This window comes from Eublepharis macularius, chromosome 7, assembly GCF_028583425.1.
Source record: "Eublepharis macularius isolate TG4126 chromosome 7, MPM_Emac_v1.0, whole genome shotgun sequence".
NCBI classification, from domain to species: Eukaryota; Metazoa; Chordata; class Lepidosauria; order Squamata; family Eublepharidae; genus Eublepharis; species Eublepharis macularius.
Window position 1 is genome coordinate 19,400,753 of NC_072796.1, and position 13,841 is coordinate 19,414,593.

The 13,841-nt window shown below is 43.3% G+C and overlaps 1 protein-coding gene across 1 annotated transcript in view; it reads right to left on the reverse strand.

Moving 5' to 3' along the window:
- DNAH5 (dynein axonemal heavy chain 5) overlaps positions 1–13,841 on the reverse strand; it is a 163,144-nt gene that overhangs the window by 134,613 nt on the left and 14,690 nt on the right. The window contains exons 6-12 of the mRNA XM_054985833.1: positions 13,215–13,352; positions 10,436–10,612; positions 9,526–9,639; positions 9,086–9,193; positions 8,641–8,763; positions 6,509–6,724; positions 3,156–3,263 (exon numbers count right to left, since the gene is read on the reverse strand). Of these exons, the coding sequence (XP_054841808.1) occupies positions 3,156–3,263; positions 6,509–6,724; positions 8,641–8,763; positions 9,086–9,193; positions 9,526–9,639; positions 10,436–10,612; positions 13,215–13,352 (984 nt within the window). The remainder of the gene's footprint in view (positions 1–3,155; positions 3,264–6,508; positions 6,725–8,640; positions 8,764–9,085; positions 9,194–9,525; positions 9,640–10,435; positions 10,613–13,214; positions 13,353–13,841) is intronic.

The window sequence follows — 13,841 nt, forward strand, 5'->3', positions numbered from 1 at the left end:
TTAAATATTTCAATTCTAACCCCCTCCCTTCCCCCCCCTTTTGTTGACTTCCAACAGTTTTCCAACCCCTTATCCGTTTTTTCCCCTACTCATTTCAAACTTATTTTATCTATTAAACATATACTTTCACTCTCTTCTAAGCTTGTCTATTATAACAGTGCTATCTCTGTTTCCCTTCCCACTTAACTTGTCAACTAAATAATACATTCCTGGCATATATTCTTTAATAGTAATAACCCTTTGGCTAATTTTGGTACTCTGTACTCTATCTTACTCATTATAATCTCGTCTTCAATATGGGACAAACAATTTGTCCCTCATTCTACATAACTTTGGGTACTTCTATAAACAATGTATACATTCAATATAACTCAATCAATTTAACTTATACTCTATATGTTACTCTTTACTTCCTTCTACATATCTTATCTTCATACTATTTTAATTATCTAGTTTCTCCATTATACAACTGTCTACCAAAAATAGTCAATCAATTTAACCCATATATACATTCAGCATAAGTTAATCAATTTAACTTATATTCTGTATGTTACTATATATTTTTTTCCACCTTACTTATGTTCATTCATTTTGATTATATAATTTCTCCATTATACAATTATCTGCCAGAAATGAAATTAGTTAGTTTCTATCCTTATAATGGAATGGCAAATGTAGATGCAGAGTGACCCAGAGGTAATTAGTTTATTTTCTTCTCAGCTCCAGGTGGAGCCAGAGGAAGAAAGGTCTCACAGAGTCATCCCACTTAGCATATTCCCTCCCCTCCTTCCGCGAGGATTTTGTAATCCATTCCTCGGAAAAGATACATTCCCCCACTAAATTCATCAACTCAGCTCCAGGGACATCAATTTGCAAGCGTTACTTTATAATTCCACAGGAGAACACAATCTTACTCTTTTGTCCCACCCCAACAGCAAGCAATCAAGGTAATCAAACCTTTGTTACTCCCAGGAACTGGCCATTGGGAGTCTTTGTTCCAACGGTTGGGAGGGGTCTCCCGCCTCAGGGCAGGTTTTGCCCTAGAAGAATAGGGACCCCTGCCCCATTCAAAGTGAGTAGTGCACACTTATCGAATCCGAAGTGCTGCTCCCTTGAGGATTCCCTAAGCCTCTCGCTCTCCTGGCCAAGGACACTGGACGTTTGAAGCTACTCGCTTCCTCCGTGGGCTTCTCTATTCCCTGGATCGGTAATTATCACCTCGCAGTCCCTCAAATCTATTCCACGTTCACCACTGCTTTTCCTAGGCCTCGTGTGTTTGTACACAGCCTTGTGTTTGTGTGTGTGTGTGAATTTGTCCCTTTCAATAAAACCACTCTTTAATTAAGAACACTGGCTTCATTTGCCTCCTTGGAAAGGACTCCGTAAACACTGGTGGAGATCCTGTCGTTACCCCTCTTGTATAGCCATCTTCCTTGCCACTAATTCCCCTCACTCACAAGGAGACCCATTCCAGCAACACCTGAGAAAGACCCACTACTTGTTCCCTACAAATTAAAGGATGCAATTAATTCCTGGGGAGCAGTGAACCACTGCACCTGACCCCACTTTAGTAGTAGAGGCAAAACTGACCATTTCATACTGATGCTATGGCCTTTACCATCAAAGATCCTGAAAGGGGTGCAATGTACCTCTGTGCTGAGAATATTGAGGTGCATGGCACTCCAAGAGCTTCTTCCAATAAACTAACAGCCCACATACACACTGTCTATCTAAGGATCAGGCAGCTTGCTTGTTATTGCTTTTTCACACTGTAAATATGTACATTTATGTTTCAGTTCAATATGTACCACATTAAGAATGTAGCAGAGGAAAGTTAGCCTATGAAGATTTACACAATAGATTTAGATACCCTGGTTTTCTGTGTCATGATCGGGGCCACAATGGGGAGGGGTGGGTACCGGGGTAGAAAAAAAACAAAATCAAGGTCAAAATACGTCAATCTCTGACCTACAAAGAATTAGCAAGTCACCCTCTGGGGGGGGGGGAGTTATCAGGTAGTGCTAAAACTATGCTTTGCAAAAGTGCTGAATCATGTTCACAATGCATTGATTGAAGCATGATACGAAAAATGCTAAATCATGCTTTGCAAAGCTGTCAAGCCATGTACAGTCCGCTGCACATGGACATCACGGCACAGGTCTCCCTCTGAATAAGTAACTTAAATCTGGCTCTGCAAAAGTTTTGAAGCATCATCTGCACACACAAAAAGTGCGTCATCATGTCTTGCTGGGACGTGGTTTATAAACTGCTGAGTTGTAATGTGAAGTTTCTTAAAGAATTCATAGAGGGGATTAATTTCTCAAGAAATTTTCCTTTAGTAAAATGCAACAATCTCACTGCTAGCCTTTCAAGTCAGTTTGCGATCTTCCATCAGCACCAAATACGGCAACCGGATTGCAGGAAGGTGTTGGTAACAGAGACTGCATCACTTTCCTGGCTACCGTTTTGCTTCAAGGTCCAATTCCAAATGCTGGTTCCTACCTATCCTAAGACATAAAAGGCAAACCGTGTTGCCAACAACTCACTTCCTATCCCCGCACATGCGCAGAACACGGGAATAAGAAGTGAGTGGGGACAAAATGGTTTGCCTCCCCACAGTGGCTGTGGGAAGGCCTGGCACTCCGCTACGCCTCCCCACTGGCGGGCAGGCGCAGTGCAGGGAGCTCCCTCCCTGCATGGCCTTTCCACGGCCTCTGCTGGCCGCAGGGCCTTGGGAGGGCCTCGCTGGCCAAAGCCCCATTGCTAGAGCCTGTTGTATTTGTTTTTCTGTTGCTAGTACAGCCCTCATTGGCTTAGGGCTTACTAGAGGTAAGGGAGTGCAGGAGGGCAACAGCAGCTAGAAATCCAGGAGCCTTGGCTGTAACCATTTGTAACCAGTATAGGATTTGACCCAAAGAAAATGGTAGCAGAAAACCTCTTGTATTATATTAAAATATGAAGGATGGATATTCACTAACCAAGTAAACAGGGCTCATTGCTTGAAAATTCTACTGTTGATCTCTAAGCAAAAGTACTTAAACATAGGACCAAACTTACCATATAGATGCAGAAGTATATACAATTTTAATGAATACCTAAACAGAACTTTTATGATTAGTAATCAAAAGAATATTGTGGGCAACTATCAAACCTACATGAAGGTCACTTGTTTGCTTGCAAAATTCTTCATAGTCCTGGTCAAAATCAGTCTTCCTTTGATCTAAGAAGTTGTACTGCTTTTTCTTTATGGTGGCCACGATGCTCTAAATGAAAAGGGGAACACAATCACAGCTGGAATGGTTGTGTTTGCATCACCAGGAAAGACTCAGAATAATAATAACAACAACAACATTCGATTTATATACCGCCCTTCAGGACAACTTAATGCCCACTCAGAGCGGTTTACAAACTGTCATTATTATCCCCACAACAAAACACCCTGTGAGGTGGGTGGGGCTGAGAGAGCTCCAGAGAGCCGTGATTAGCCCAAGGTCACCCAGTGGAGGAGTAGGGAATCAAACTGCCTCTCCAGATTAGAGTCCTGCCACTCTTAAGTGACTGACCCAAGGTCACCCAGCTGGCTTCAAGTAGAGAAGTGGGGAATCACACCCGGTTCTCCAGATTAGAGTCCCGCGCTCTTAACCACTACACCAAACTGGCAACACCAAACCACTACACCAAACAGGAGAAAGATGAGCATTATTCCTCAGCAAAAAAGAACATATCTTTCAAATAATAAAACCACATTATAGTAGAGGAAATTATAACACAAAGAGCAAGTATGCAGTCTTTCATTATGTCTCAGCTGGAGTTTTGCACACTGTAAGGCACTCAGCCCAGAAAGTCCTAATTATTTTTTAAAAATTATTGCTTTCAAGTAAAATAAATGTTCAAACATGCAAAAAGGTGCAGCGCTTTTGGAGTGCACACTTTGATTTAATTTTTTTTTTGACAGATAACAGGACCAGAAATAAGTGAGTTCAGAGGACTGAAACAGTATATCACAGTGTTCTTTTCCTTTATTAAAAGGCCTCCATGCGAAGCAGCTGTAGTTCAAGAAGTCATTTCACAACCACAAGTCACAGCATTAACAACCCAAATATAAGTTACCTCCCATTTTTCCTGCATAGCCGCAGCCTATATAAATAAAAAGTATAATAAGATGGCTTACTACATCGGTAACCATGAAAAAGGCTAGAATTTTAAGCACCCTCATCAGACTACAATTCCCAAGATCCTTTGAGGATGATCTATTGTAGTTAAACCGACTTAGCTGATATAAATATCATATGCATATATGAAGCTGCCTCATCCAGAATCAGACCACTTGCTCATAGGATCTGCTCATAGGATCTTTCCTGTGAACTAAGATCCTTTAGTGGGAAAGACCGAGATCATTTGCACGCAAAACTAGAAGTGTCAACTGCCCAGAGAACAGAATGACCTACCCCTTTAACCAAGGCTTTTTTTCTGGGGAAAAAGGTGGTGGAACTCAGTGGTGGAACTCAAGACCGCAAAATGATGTCACCTTGGGTCAGCTGGAACAAGGGGGAGTTTTTTAAAGTTTAAACTGCCTTCGGCGAAAATGGCCACATGGCCGGTGGCCCCATCCCCTGATCTTCAGACAGAGGGGAGTTTAGATTGCCCTCTGCACAGTTGGAGATCAGGGGGTGGGGCCACCGGCCATGTGACCATTTTTAAGAGGTGCCAGAACTCCGTTCCACCGCGTTCCCACTGAAAAAAAGCCCTGCCTTTAACTGAACTTTAATGTATGGTTGCCAGGTCTCCTAGCATGGTGGAAGACCAGCCCCCCTTGTTGCCTGCCTCCACTGTGAGCTGCACCAGCGTCACAAACAGTGTGATGCCACAGAGCTCTAGGAATTGGTTTCAACAGGAGGTGATGGCCAGGCTCTTTAGGAATCAAGAGTTCCCAGCGAAGCCATCACTTCCTGTTCAGGAATAATTCATGAGGTTGATAGATTTCCACTTTTGTTTACCCCAGAAGTGACATCATGGTGCGTGCAACGCCATGCCCCCACCCCTCAAGATCCCAATGATCGCCAGGCCAGGCATGGACTGCTTTTGGAAAGGCTTACGTCTGTATCGGCTGCTCAGACTTACGTACAGTGGCTCTCTTGGGTCTCAGAGGTCTTTCACATCACTTCCTACCTGATAGTTTTAAGCAGAGATAACGGGGGTTTTCTGCAGGCAAAGCAGCTGCTCTACCATTGGGCCACATCCCCTCGCTTCAAGATTAAAGGCATATCATGAACATGCCCCTGATTGCACCAATTACTAGTTTGATTCACAATTCCCTGCTCAGGCTTAGTTGACGATTAAATGGTCAACTCAAGCCTGTGTTGTACCACTTTAGAATACATGTGGGGGCACTCCACACGGAATGCTCCTCCATGCAAAAAGGAAAAAAAATGCTAGACTAGAACCCTTTACTTAGTCTTGCTAGTTTTCCACATCCAGAAAACTTTTTTAAGTATTTGGTCACATAAGCCGCAAGCTACAGTGTGACATGATACAGAACAAACACAACTAACAGCGCAATCCTAAGCAGAGTTATTCTCAGCTAAGCCCATTGGTTTCAGTTCTGAGCTGTGTATCTTCGTCCCTCCATTGCGAATTGATCAAATGATATTCCTGTGTGAAAGAGAAAGGGGAGCCATAGAGAAAGTACCACTCAGAGCCAAGGTACAAGTGACGCCTGACACAGGTTGGACACTTGTCAGCTTCCCTCAAGTTTTGATGGAAAATGTAGGCGTCCTGGTTTTACAGCTTGGCTCTCTATTACAGCTGCAAGACCAGGATGCCTACATTTCCCATCAAAACCAGAGGGAAGCTGATAAGTGTCCAACCTGTGTCAGGCAGCACTTGTAACTTGGCTCTAAGACAGCTTTCACGCCACCCCAGCAGAGAGAGCTCATGTGTCCAGCTGAGAAACTGAAAGGGCCAAGAGAATGATGGGCCACAGAGCTGTGTACATGAATGCGTAAGTCCTACATAGCTTCAACAGCCCTGGTGAAAAATGGGAATTGTAACAACTTTTCTCATGGGAAAGGGAATGAGATCACCAGTCTATATGCCAAGAAGAACTATAATATTTGTTACTGTAATCCTCTTTTCAGATTTTTGTCCCTGAACTTATGTCAATGGGTAAAACACCCAGTTTAGATACTGGCTGCTTGCCAGAGATACAACGAACTAAAGGCTTCAAACGTTCACCTATATGGAAGCAGGTTTCCATGTATAGTTTAATACTTCACATCCATCACGTTTAAGCATGACAATAATAGAAAACTGTAGGAGGGAAATAGGAGTTCCCTCCCACTGTGCTAGCTCACTTACCCTAAAAACAACCCCTTACTACACTTATGCAGCTTATAAGACATTAGCCCATAAATATAGAAATCTTCTCATAAACTCCCTCCGTTAAAATGCTGGGTTAAATCAGGACTTCTTTCCACAACTACTAACAATCAAATTCATTTTTGCCTACCTGGTATCTAGTCGCCATAACTTCAAGTCCTTCCATCTTGGAGTCTTGTAGGACCGAATAGGTTGTGATGTCGTCAAAGATTTGCATGATCTTCAGTAGACGGCGATGAAAGGTCTCAAATTTTCCAAAGATATACATCTCACTAAAATCAAACTGTCGTTCAGCAGGACTTTGTTCCAGTTTTTGTTTCATCTTGTGAAAACAGTTTTGGTATTCCTGAAGAGAAGGATACAAACAAAAGGTAAATGGAACTAGGGCCACAGCAGGACACACACTAATTTCTAGAATTCATTCTTAACTAGAACTGCTTCCACTATCAAACTGGAATGCTTGGGGAGGGGGTGGCATTCAAGTCAGGTCACTGTCTAATTGTGCTCCAGTCACCCTTTCCCTGCCTTGGTATGCTCTTTTCCAAAACTGCTTTTCTCTTTATTTTTCAAGAAACAGCATATCCCAAGCACATTGTCATGCCATGTGGACAGGAATGTGTGCACTTTCTTTTTTTAAAATAAATTTTATTTCAGTTTGTAAACTCAAAAATATAATCATATAATCACTAAATCATACATCCACGACTTCTACATTTATCTGCATAAAATATAAACTAGACATACGCATTTTAACATAAACCTAAACTAACATCACTCAAATCAGGGCTTTTTTTCTGGGAAAAGAGGTGGCGGAACTCAGTGGGTTGCCCTCAGCGAAAATGGTCACATGGCTGGTGGCCCCGTCCCCTCATCTCCAGACAGAGGGGAGTGTAGATTGCCCTCCGCGCTGTCGAGCGGCGTGGAGGGCAATCTCAACTCCCCTCTGTCTGGAGATCAGGGGGCAGGGCCACCAGCCATGTGACCATTTTCAAGAGGTTCCAGAACTCCGTTCCCCCGCGTTCCCGCTGAAAAAAAGCCCTGACTCAAATCATATAGTTCACATATCTGTATAGACTTGCCTTATATATTCCAGATTTTTCACTTCTATTCCAATATTTCTATTCTACCTTTACGGTCTATCTTCATTCCCAGTAATGATTTTGTTATAAACATGTATTACAAACATATATTGCTAATCTCTTTACCTATTTTAATTTAAACTTAAAATTCTTATTCTTGATTTTTAACTAGGTAGTCAAAAAATACTTCCCATTTTTCTTGAAATTCTGAGGTCGGTCTATTATGTATATATGGAATGTGTGCATTTTCAGAAGTCGCACCCATATTGGAACCATTTTCCTCCCAACAGTCCCTAGTGGCTGCCACTTCCCCCACAGTGCCACTGTAGGCCTTTTTTAACATATTGGCTATAGTGCAGGGGTCCCCAATGTGGTGCCCATAAGTGCCATGGTGCCCACCAACACTTTTCTTGGTGCCCACCAAATGCTTTTAGAAAGTGAGTGGGGCCGAGTGGAGCTTTTGCCCAGCAGGGCTTCCCATCAGCCACTGGAGATCTGATTGGCTGTGCAGATATTTAAAAATTCTGCTTTGGCAGCAGCTGCCACAACACAAGGAAGAATCTTCATTGTGTGCTTCAAGGTAAATGTTGCGTATGCAAAAAAGGCACCCTGTTAAACAGAGCTTCTGCCTAAGAGTTGCTATTAGAGTTATGAAGAACTTCACTCCCTGACATTTTGTAGTTTGCCCTACCTCCTGAGACAGCTGTTTTGTAGTTGTGCCCACCACCCTGTGTCAGAATTCCAACGGTGGCCACAGACTCAAAAACATTGGGGACCCCTGTTGTAGTGCTATAACACTTTTTTTTTCAAACCCTTAAAAAGCTCTCCGACGGCAGCCCAGAGAAAAAGACAAGGAAAATGGCAGCCAATGGAGGAACATATACAGAAGAGTCCCAAACAGAAGCTCCACTGCTGCTCTACTGGCCTCTGCAGGCGTAGCAGCAATGAATGTAAAGCGGAGAAACTTCAGTGTGTAGCTGTAGCCATTACTGGTATTCCTTTAATACATTGATGTATTCTTTGCACAAGTCAAAGTTGCTTTTTTTAAAAAAAGATGCATGCTTCTCTTCGAAACCTTCACTCCTTTGCTCATCTCCTCAGTGTTTTAAATTGTGAGACATAAAATTTGGTTCTCGTTATTCCTTATAAAATTTGATTCTCATTATACCTTATAACTAGTTACCTGCTTAAGCCTTATAGCAGCTTGTATTTTTTCCAGAACGTCATCTTGTGGCTGATCCCAGATGGTGGCAGTATTATTCTTGGTAATATAAGCTTTGCAGGCAGTTATCATTTGATTTGTGACCTACAAGTAAAGCAACAGGCCTCGCCTCAGTAAGCTATCAAAAGCAGTGCCCGTTCAGAACTTGGAAGACTCCCTTCCCACCAGGCAAGACGACGGGAGGGGCTTGAAACCAAACTCAGAGATATTTGTTCCCCAGAAAAATATAGGTAGAGGACGAAGGGATACCAGTTTTAATTGTCCGTAGTAGCCAAACCATGGCATGATGTCGTCGGAAATTGCGCCAGGAAGACGCTATCGTTCCGGCAGTTCAGCGCTATGCTGGGACGTGTGGATTCAGCCTATGTTTCCAAATCAGGAGAGGGGGGGCTAGGAGCACACTTACCTTCACAAACAAGGAGGTTATTTTCTCGGAGGTGTTGTAATAGCGCGAAATACTGTGGATCATTTTAATGGCATTAATGAGGCTAGGAATAGCATCTACCATGGCCACCTAAAAGGCAAAAAAGATCACCCAGACAAGCTTTTCCAGGGTGCCCGAGCTAACATTTCATTAACATGCTACTCTGGCAAAGAGTTAGTGCTCGCCTTGCCATTTTCTTTAAGCGACTGTAGTCAACAGTTCTCAGACCAGAAAGCACTTCTTTCCTCTAACAGGAAACCAACACCCAAACAAAGGAGTTACTCATTTCTACAACCGTTTTTGAACCAGTTTTAGGACTGTGTGCCTTTTTAAGTGATGTTGACTGTCATTTGTTTGTGACGCCTACGTGCCTTTGCTAAACATGCACACGCTTTTCTAATGAGCCGATAGTTTCTACTTACCGGGTCACTGTTGTAGAGAGGATCACAGCATTTCTCAAGGGTGTACAGATACTTCACATTGTCTTTAGCTTCATTTGCAGCATCCGTGATCCGACTGTCCAGCTCTCGCCAGCTCTTCAAACATTAAAATATAAGCGCTAAAATTCATTACATGTGCCACTATTCATTTCAGCTAACAAAAACAAAACTCTCTGTCTCAGATAAAGGAATCAACGTAACTCATATAATTATTGCAATAAAATGTTTAAGTAAGAGTAGGAGATGCTCTTGCTTCTCAGGAATAGGACAAACCCTGGGTAAGATCCCTCGGACAGTTTCCGGTGACGGGAGAAAGAGGCAATATTCTCTGACTATCCTCTCTTCTTGTAGTCCTCAACTCTCTCCCCATGTTATTCTTCAGGGTGTCCTGCCCCCCCAAAAATAGCACTGGTAAGGCATTCGGGTCTAAAGCAGGAGGTGAAGAAGTCATGCGCCACTGGCAGAAATCCTTCTGTCAATAAATATACTCAGCAGGATCCAAGGTCGTATTTTCTACTCATCAGCAAATTACTATAGGCCAATTTGTAAATCAGAAAAGTGTTATAGTGTCAATGATGTAACAAAATATTCTACACCAAGATGTCTAAATCAGACCTTCAGGGCAAGTTCCTTACTGTACTTTAAGAAGCACATTAAGGCTTTTTAATAAACAAAATAGGTCTTCTCCTGTGTTGTTTTTAGTAGAGTATGTGGCACTGCTAAGTGTTGTATGTTACTGTTCCGCTACACGAAAGTTACAGATTTATACCATGTTATTGTCATAGGCTGAACTGTGAAGCTACTGAGCCAACAGACAGAGTGTTATGACTGCTACATATTCCGTTCGGACATAATGAAAATGGTTCCAAGTCTTATGCATAAGCCAGCACACCTTTAGAAGCTTGGATTTAGCAGCAGTGAGCACTCCGACGACAGCCTTCACCTCTGAGGTCTTCAACTGGTCCAAGAGGTAATTAAACTTGGAAAGTCGCCTCTTCCAGTGATCCAGCTCTGCCCGTGGCCCGAGGTCATCCGCTTCCTTCCGCAGCTGGTCATTTTCAGCAATGACCTACAATTCACACAATGGACTGTCAATCGAGTATGCAAGCGACTCCATCATCTCAACAGTGTAAAGCTACACACTACTACAACAGCTACTGGGTTGGCAAACTATATATTATATTATTTGGTAAGATTAGTCCTTAATGTTAAGTAAGGAAATAACAAACCGGACAAGTGCTCGTCTTAAATCACAATTTTTTTCACTTGATGGGGTCTCTTTGTTATTTCTTCCTTTAAAATACCAGTCTAAGAACTAAAAGCCTGTCAGGCTGTGGATGACAGGCTACGACAGATAGACCCCTGTACCATTACAGCAAGAATCCAGGCTCTTGGTTAAAAGGTTTTATTCAGGAATCAGATCATTTCCACAGATATGTCCATAGGATTACTCAGAAGCAAGCTAAGCCCTATGCGGACTGGGCCCAGCATACCTTCGGGACCGCCTCTCCCCATATGTTCCCCAGAGGTCGCTTCGATCAGCCACTAAGAACTTGCTGATGGTCCCTGGCCCCAGGGAGGTCTGCCTGGCCTCTACCAGAGCCAGGGCCTTTTCAGTTTTGGCTCCGACCTGGTGGAACTCTCTGTCTGAGGAAACTAGGGCTGTGTTGATACAATCAGTGGACTGGATCCAGACTAAACTGGCAGGTGCCACTGATTCCCCCTCTGTTAGCAGTCAGACTCCTTCCTCATACTAAAAGGGAAGTTTATGGATAGGAAATATCATAAACCCCTTGTCTTAAGTCCCAGACACTGCCTGGCCTAAGGCAGAGTGGATGCCAGCCAGCCTGGAGAATGGAAAGTTACCAAGCCAAAAGCCATAGGGGATGACTGACTGAACATCCCCCACACCCCGGAGAGCAACAGAGATAACATGGCTTCCTGAGAGACATCTCCCTGCCTAATCTCTCCCACACCTTACCTCTTCAACTTACCTAATCAGGCTATTCAGCGAACCTGATAGTCTTCCTGTCCAACACTTACCAGGTCAGCAAGCAATATTTTTACCTATAGTACAGCCCAGATAATCATATCACATCCTTCCCAATTCATTGTTCCACCTCCGGAGACAGCCACCAAGCTATTGTCTTTGGCTGCAAGACGTCAGCCTTGCCTCAGGACACATTTTGCCCTATAATTAGACACCCCAGCCATGTGCTCTGTGGTTGTGTTTGGAATCCAAACACCCAACCTCAAGTTCGCTCGAGCCCTGTTTGGTCCCCTGGAAGCGCTGGTCATTTTGCTGCTGTTCCCACAGACCTCTCCTTCTCTTCAGGACTGATAAATATCGTCCCATCCCAACTACTCTCTCCCACTTTCCTCCATTTTCTAGCTAGCCTTGTATATGTGCTGTGTGTGTTCTATGCCTGCTTGCTTGCCTTTAATTCCTATTTAAATAAAGAAGCCTTTCCTGTTGTATATCCACCTGTTTATTTGAGAGTTGTTATCTAAGAGAACAATCTCAGTATACATCAGGGGAGATCCCAGTTACCACCTCTCGCTGCATCTCCTTGAATGCTAATTCCCCCAACTCACAAGAAGACCCCCCCATTAGGATTACGTTAACTGCTTCAGACTCCCTCATATCATTCATCTGGGTCCCTTATTCCCCAGGAGCAGCAATGTGGGGGGATGGGGCTGCAGTAGGGTTGCCAGCTCCAAGTTGGGAAATTCCTGGAGATCTAGGGGGTAAAACTTGGAGAAACCTAGAGAAAGTGGGGTTTGGGGAGGGAAAGGACCTTGGCATGGCATGATTCCATAGAGTCCACCCCCCAACGCAGCCATTTTCTCCAGGGGAACTGATCTCTGTGGCCTGGAGACCAGTCGTAATTCCGGGAGATCTCCAGCCACTACCTGGAAGCTGGCAACCCTAGGCTGCAGTGGTAATGGTGGAGGAGAAACAGTTCTATTCTCTCATTGGAAAATTTAGTCTGGATCACACTCAGCATTGTGGGCCTGCAATATCACTAAATCACAGCAAGAAAGCAGTCTTGTTGAAAATATGACAATGTAATGGTTAATACACTGAAACAGTTCCAAAAGGAGTTTAATCCCCTGCAAAAAACTGGAAGCCACTTCTCATTCTATGTTATCTCTCTCAAAAGTCATGTATGTATTAAACATTCCCAGACAAAATTATAGAAGCAATTCACAAGAAGAAGCTCGTGTGAAGTAAAATTAACATTTACTTCAATTCCTCGAGACATTCCTAGAAATATCAAACATCTCTTGGCTAAAAATGCAATATTGTGACAAACTCCCATAGCTAGCTGTCAGTACCTTCCTCCAAAGAAGGGGGCCATTTGCTCTGAACGATTCATCAGCACAAGAAAACCATGAGGAGAAAAATAATCCATGTTCGCAACACACGCTTTTATTGAAGATTCAAACAAGCATTGATTTGACTATGTTAGAAGTCTAGAAGGCAAGAAGGTGTTTACGGCCTTTCTCGTCTGAGTGCTGACAGAACAGAATGTGGTAAAACCTTCAGTATCATTTTCATAACTGATTTACTGTCAACAGCATCAGAGTGCAGGTTCAGCGTTGAAGCTCCTGACCGCTAAGGGCTGCATATCGCTATCATTCAGAAGCAGATCTCATCTGAACATTACCTGCTCGATCTGCTTAATCCACACTTTCATACATGTCTCTATTGGTTCCAGACTCTCCATGCTGTTGGCTGCAACCACGTAGTCCGCAGGTCCTTTTAGGGTTTTCAGATCATAGGTTTCACACTTCTTCAGGTTCACCTAAGGAATATTTTCAGTATTTATTGTACCACATGTACTTTTGAGACCCGAAACCATAATGGGCCCCTACAAAATCATGACTTTCGATAGGCTAGCTGGAACATTATTTGCCTGCAAGACAGCCCTGTTCTGTACATCAGCTGATTGACCTGGGGATGGGAATTCTGAAGCTTATCAGCTTTCCACTGACAAAACATCAGAAATACCCAGCAAGGCATTTTGTCCACCTGCACGGATCTTCCACCACAATGCTCGACTGCCAGTGAGGGTTCCAGAGCGCTCTCTCAGTTCACACAGAATAACTGTACGGCCCCCAAACCTGTCCAGCATTCTGGGCAATCCCTAGAACTCCTCTCCACCTGCAGAGTCCTGAGGAACCCACAGGCATGCACTGTAATAACAACAACAACAATAATAATAATAATTACAACAACATTCAATTTACATACTCCCTTTCAGGACAACTCAATGCCACACTAAAGAGTGGTT